This window comes from Egretta garzetta, unplaced genomic scaffold (assembly GCF_000687185.1).
Source record: "Egretta garzetta isolate BGI_Z169 unplaced genomic scaffold, ASM68718v1 scaffold878, whole genome shotgun sequence".
In the NCBI taxonomy this organism is placed as follows: domain Eukaryota; kingdom Metazoa; phylum Chordata; class Aves; order Pelecaniformes; family Ardeidae; genus Egretta; species Egretta garzetta.
The window spans coordinates 97,096-104,154 of NW_009260592.1; the positions used below are offsets into that span (position 1 = coordinate 97,096).

Sequence of the window (7,059 nt, forward strand, 5' to 3'; positions counted from 1 at the left end):
GGTGTCCCTGCTGACTGCAGGGGGGTTGGACTAGATGACCCCTAGGGGTCCCTTCCAACCCAAAACATTCTATGATTCTATGATTCTATAATTATAGCTATCAATATTCCTGGTACAGCAGTCTTATAATATCACAGTTAAATGGAAACAAGCAATCCTGATGACACATACAGATGAGCTAAAACTCAATTCCCTTCAATGCACTGATGAACCGATAGAGACGGCCAAGCAGACTTAATTTCTGACAGGTATATCATTCTCCTACACAGGCTAGCTCTGGATGCAGTCTTCAGGACTGGGAAAAGGCCATGAAATATCTTTTTCAATGGGACTGTGTCTCTGAAGAAGTCTAAAGAACAGCCTCTGCAAAACAGCTTAAAAGATAAACAAGGCTATTGATACTTAATGATTTGTACTAACACTGTTGGCCAAGCAACAGGGACAGAAAGTGGCAGTGCTAACAGGGCTGAAGCTTAAGACATCTCTTTGGCACTGACCTTTGCACCTTTCCATTCTATTTTGTTTTTCTTTCAGATTCACTTCTTGGTGAGATGCAGACCTGAAGGCTTGAAGGCTAGTTGGAGCACAGCTGCTCTGTGGGACCCAAGTGAGACCCTGGCATCAACAAATCAGTTTTGTGTTTCTTACCAGTAACCTGTTGTTGCTGAAGGGACTTGTGGGCAGGGTTAGGATCCAAGTGCTGACAAATCAGCAAAATGACAAAGTTGACATCTGTGCAGCTGACCTAAGACACACTCAACCAGCAGTGCGTGGATTCTGTGTTTTCTGTCTTAGTGTACTATAGGCGTAACAGATGCTCAAAGACAACACTTCCCAGTAATGTGTGTCTCCCTGAGGCAGCGAATTCACTTACTGTGAAGACCGTAGACTGTAAATGCATCTTGTGGGAAATGCATGTGTGCAAATTAGCTTTTTGTGATTCTACAAGCTATACTGAAGAATCTGATGGATCCTGGCTAAAAAAGGAAAGCCTTCTGGTGAAGAAGCATTGCATGGTCCCACAACTGCAGTCTTGAGTAGTATGACAAGGAACAAACAACTTAAAACAAAGAAATGTGGAAGTAAGGAAATGAACTGACAGAAAAAAGTGCAATAAGGAAGGATGGAATAGTACGACTTGGGAAAAATAGCTCAGTATAAGGATTATTCTGAGATATTTTTTATACTCCGGGATTACTCTTTATAGCTAAAATCAGAGCTGCAACTTCTATTTTCAGTAACACCTATCTTGTTTCTCTTCTCAACAGATCACAGCATCAGAAACTTGAAAACCAGTATCACTTTTTTCTTCTTTTTAAACAGAGAAGTATGCACTTAAAACTTACTTGAGGTAATTTTATAGCTGTAAATTTTCACAGCTGTTAACATCCTTCCATTATTGCCTATTTATTTCCTATTTATTTATTTATTTCCTATTTATTTATTTCCTGTTTATTGCCTGAAATCATGATAACAAGAATCTTGAATCAAGAAAGATTTTAAAGTGTTGTACCCCAATTTTAAAGCCAGAGATACAAAAATGTATCAACAGGTATTATTAAAAGCTTTCACAGTATTTTTTTTTAAATAAGTAGGAAATTGCTCATCCTTTTCTCCAGAGAATGATTATATAAAAGGACATGGCAGATGTGACTGAGGTGGCTGGAATTTCTGCTGGTATTAGCAAGCATTGAAAACACTGTATCTTGAAATCCTTGCCTGATACAGAAGTCAATAGCTTTTTATTAAGTCACGAAACAGATGAGATCAGTAAAAAACTAGCACAGATTTCATTGTATGCAACATTGGGGGAATGTTTTGGAGATTAAGCATTTAAAAAAACCAGATAAAAATAATTACTCTATTTCTAAATAGGCTTTCCTGCTTTCAATTTTATCATCATATTTTACATAAAACATTAGCATAAAAACAGTTGGAGGGAATTTCCAATTAGCTTAGGAACAATTATATCTTGAAATAGTCACTACCATCTGTAACTCAGAGGTTTCACAATATGGCTCTCTTATTCTGAACATCTACCTATGTACTTACGCTCAGGCCTATCTACAATGTTTCTCTACATGCAGACAGCCCCCTTTTACAACATTACCATCACTATCTTGACTACTCTATCCTGTATGTCTGGTCTCTTCAATGTATTTCTATCTTAGATTTATGCAAAAGCTTTTGAAATAACCCTTTTGGGCCCAGTGCACTAACAGCCTCAGTCTGTTTTTTTTTAATTGCTGCACTTGTCTACACCAAAGTCACTGTCAAATTAAATATTTTACTATGCTATTCAAACTATAATATTTACTTACTTCTAAATCTATTTAAGGAAACATTATTTGAGATGTTATTTCTATTAATTATTTTTTTTAAAAGTTACCAATGCCCAAAACAATAACTAATATCTTTGTTTATCTCTCATAAAACAGAAGACATTTTAGAGGAATATTTAAAATTAGCTTGTTAACTTTCACATGTATTAAAAATCTGAATGGTAAAAGATGATTCACTTTTGTTCTTGAATAGCATTTCCATTTTATCATTAACCTATCCTTGACCAAACTGAGCATAACATATATATAGCAATGCCATATGTAACGTTTATGAAACCAATGGGAATTCTGTTAATGATTTTAATTGGAAAAAAATACAGTGCAGTATAAGGACAAACTAGCCTGGGGCAATTTTCATCAGCTTGAGAGCACAAAAGTGCTACAGTGCTGAGGTTTCTTACTTTTTATACAAAAACTCAAAAGCTATGGATGTTTGGGGTTTTTTTCAATTATAAGATAATTTTACATTCCTTGTGGAAATTTTCATACGGAAGAAGACTCACATACTGATTACAAAATCTGTTTGGCTCAGTGAATCAGTTCAGGAAAAAAAGTAGGGAAACAGAAAAGATGCTTGATTTTATCTTGCAGTCCTGCAATGTTCAGAAAGTCTAACTTAGTTCAATCTTCTATAGAATCTAGGCTTCTCAACAGCCATCTTTCTCTCCTTGTATCCCAGTCTGATTGTAAGGTCTGATTTCATCAGGTCTACCATCTTCAATGAATGGTTTACTGTTCAAAGTTTACCATTTTTATGTCTGGAGTATTAAAATAATATTGTGTGAGAGTTTGAAAAGAGCTGCTAGATTCTCGGTGACCACTGAACCTGCTGGATATGAGCTAGATAAAAGAGCACATACATTTCTAACAAGGCCACGGAATTTCTTCCTTGACAATGCAGTATTATCTTATAAAGAGGCAGTTATTCTCACATTCAAAACTGCATGTTTTCATCACTTTCTAAGCACTACAATAGTATCATTTTTCACTCCAGTCACTCTACTCATGTACCCACTCTTTTCTTCTTCCCATTCTTTATATTTTTCCTTTTGCAACTCTAACATCTTGTTAGGCTGTTACCTTCCTAATTAAAAAAAAAAAATAATCTAAAAGTAGCCTCTTTCCCCCTACTGCTCTCAGTGATACTAGGGTTTGCATTTGCAAGGGCATCCATTACGGTGTCAGAAGTCTTTTGTCGCCAGTGTGCTCAGTCTTCTGCACCTGTAAAGTCCCTGGGAGCCTCCTGAGGCAGGGAACATAAGCAAAGATAAGAAAACCAAATATGGAACTTTAGATGCTGCCAAGCACAATTTAGATATAAGCCCAAAAAAGCAGTGCAGGAATAAAGTATTATACACTTGTGTTTTGAACTGACACAAACCCTGCAGTACCTTTTATTCAAATAAAAAGAAGAGAGAGACATGGCAGTGACACTTGTATTTAAGAAGGCAAAGGCAAAGTTTCAGACAGCTATGTGGTTCAGGTTTCCTATTAACTAGATCTAATCATGTTCCCATTTGGTGTGGGACTTTTAGGCTATACTTTGGAGACATGTAAATCCAGCATTCTAAATTACCTTTGTGGAACGACATGCCCATTTTGGGGATAGTACAATACTGAAGCTGCATGACCTCTCCAGATCTTCCTTTTGGTTTTAATTATTTATTTTTTGTACAAAGCTCAGCAGGGTAGCTTTTCATATTTATGAAAGAAATAATTCATATGACACTATGGAACATATATGAGCTATGTCACATACATAAATTATAGTATTACAATAATCCGATAAGCTTAGCCTCAACATCCACGCTACATTGACTGCTGTTAAAGAAATACTTGTCTTTGGTTTTCATGCCAACAGCTTCCTCTCTGAGTTAAGATGATCTACAAGTCCTCAAACTTCTCAAGTCTGATCATTTTTGATAGCTAGGAGCATTTCTTGTTATTTTCAGTATCAAATCATGACCTTGTGTGACATGGTTTTATAAGTGGAGAACCAGAATTTCTCAAATTTGACTTGTAGTAAGGCCTGGGTAGACTCACAACAGGAATATAAGCAGGATGTCCTGTTTTATTTTTTCCACATACTCTTAGAAGCGATCTGTAGTGTTCCTACAAACAGGAAAAATCTATCTGCTAGCAAGACTCAACACTACAGAAAGGAACTATGTAAGTAAACATAGATGATGGCTGGTGGAGAAACACTACTAGACTGAAAACAGGGAAACATGTAAACAGCAAATCCCACATTTAGTGGTCTAAATTATATGTTTTTCAGTTAACAACCGTTTAATAACCATGAAAATCTTTCAGTGTTAAAGTAGCAACAAGAGGACTAAGCTTTCTTCATCTAATAAGCAGAAAACAAAGCTAAACCACACCCTTTACTCCACTCTGTAGGTATAAAACAAGCAACACAGATAATATATATGGTATTTCTCCAACTTTTTTTATTACTTCTTTCATAAAAGACTGATTCTGATTTTATTTTTTTTTTGGAGAGGTCTTTATGACCACACTCAGAACTAGTAACTTTTTTCCCAGAGTAATTTTCTTTATTCTACTAATCAGACTAATTTTTCCAAACAGGAAACTGCATATAATCACCCTGATAGTATGCACAAAATTAAAGATTTAAGAATAAATAAAAAGGTACACATACAAATTGTCTTTTTACAATTTGCAGATTATCTCTAGATTCAGAGCACTGTGTATGAGTCACCCAGGAGAATTTAACTCAGCTCTACTTTAATAATCATCCATCTCTGATTTCTTATGGCATGTATTAGCTAGAGACTTATTTTCAAATATTACACTCAAGACTGAGTGAAGTTTAGGGAAAAATTAAAAAACTTACCTTCAAAAACTCTGAAGGCTTTCTTGCAGCTTGGTAGAGGCCATTTTGCAGAATTTGATTTCTGAAAATTTTCTTTTAACTTCAAATATTCCATAGGGAAAAAAGATTTGGTAGAGTTGTTGAGTTCTACAATAATTAATGGGAAAGAATGTATACATCAATGCTATAAATATAGCAATAATTTGCATATGTTTATATTACAAAATAAAAATGCCTTATCTACTGTGTAATCCTTTTTCTGATTATAACATCTCTTAAATTGTTTTAAAATCACATAAACCCAAGCATTTCTAGATATAGCAAGAACAACTCTTAAACATGCTGTTTTGATTCTGTTCCTCTGAAAAAAAGCATTTAGGGAAGATGATGTCAAATTCTGGCAAAATAAAGTACATAATAAATCAGGCTATTTAACTTAGATAAGTATGATCACCTCTGTGAATGAAAATTACATCTATCAAACTAACTGAGGTATTAATTCTCAGTTCATATTGTTTTTTGTTTAACACTATCACTCAGTAACAGTCAGTAATGAGGGGATGAGTCTGAAAAACTTTTTGGAGATTTTTTAAATGTTGTAGATTAACAGGAATTAAGAACAAATTTGTAGAATGACTCACGAGACATTGCACGAGTTGACGTAACTTATTAATCTCAAGAAATCATTACTTTCTCCAGTTATTATTTGTGGAAACATCTACATGGACTGCAACTCAAAATTGTTGAAACTACCCTATCCATAGCAATACAACAATGGAAAACAATTTAAAAATAACTGTGTTTTCCTACAACAGAAAAAAGTGATCTGCTGGTAACAGACAGACTTGCCAACACAGTAGTTAACAGGTAAAACTTCAATAATTCCTTCTGTACCTTAAAAGAAGTAAAAGGCCCTTCACAGATCTTTGGAAAGGCTTATGTATTATTACTTTACCTGGTTCATTGCAATTGTACATACTTTTTCAATAATCAGTATTTTATGGAAGGATCAAATATTTTTCTCTGGCAAATTTGAGAAAGCTAAGCTTTTTGTGAGCAGGCTCCAGAAGAAAGAAAAAATTCCAAATGCCCTTCCATTGCAGTAGCTTTTTCTGTGTAAAAGGAAGGCATTAGCAGATTTGAAGCAAACTATATGCTGGTCTTTTTCTAAAAATTATCCTGTGTTTCACCATGTCAGAATGCAGGTGGAATGAAGCTACAGAAAATATGCAGAGTACAGAAATCTCCAAATCCTTCTATCTCATTATGTGAGAACAGCGCTAGTGCACCCATAAACCTCTGTCAGTGAAGGAAGAGAGGCCATTTTCTCTCATAAATGTAGAAGGAACAAGCTGCGTAGTTTTCACTAGGGGTTTTTAATTTTCATATAAGAGCTTTATACACTGCTGAACATATTTGGATTAAGTACTATTTGGATTCAGAGAAATGGCCTCTGATGAGACTCTGCTTGCCTCCCACAGCATCAATAGATTATTTTAGTTGCTTTCTACAGGCCAGAAAAATTGTCTCAGTTCTTTCAACTTTATTGTCCGAACTTACACAACTGAAACCTCCAGCGATGCATCTAACTCCTGTGGTTCAGAAAAGGCAGTGGTGACAACTCCTACTGGCTTTTAGAAGGTAGTTAGGCTTGGTTAGGAGGTTAGGCTTTTCATGAAAGATCCTTTCAGGCTGGCCAGGCCACCTGTCTTTCTGTATGTATGTGACCCTTTCCCTGCCATGTGCCTGGACCTCCCATGCACAACCACTACACTGAATCTGCCGTTCTCCGAAGTGGTGGATTTATTGTACGTGAGTGCTGAATCCAGCCCTTCTTGGAAGCACTTAACATAAATGAAACTTCATGAGTGGAAGTGTAGA

The 7,059-nt window shown here is 35.6% G+C and overlaps 1 protein-coding gene across 1 annotated transcript in view; it reads right to left on the reverse strand.

Moving 5' to 3' along the window:
* Nucleotides 1-7,059, reverse strand: part of RNF180 (ring finger protein 180) — a 76,057-nt gene that overhangs the window by 14,982 nt on the left and 54,016 nt on the right. Inside the window, exon 5 of the mRNA XM_035900177.1 lies at nt 5,200-5,325. Within this exon, the coding sequence (XP_035756070.1) occupies nt 5,200-5,325 (126 nt within the window). The remainder of the gene's footprint in view (nt 1-5,199; nt 5,326-7,059) is intronic.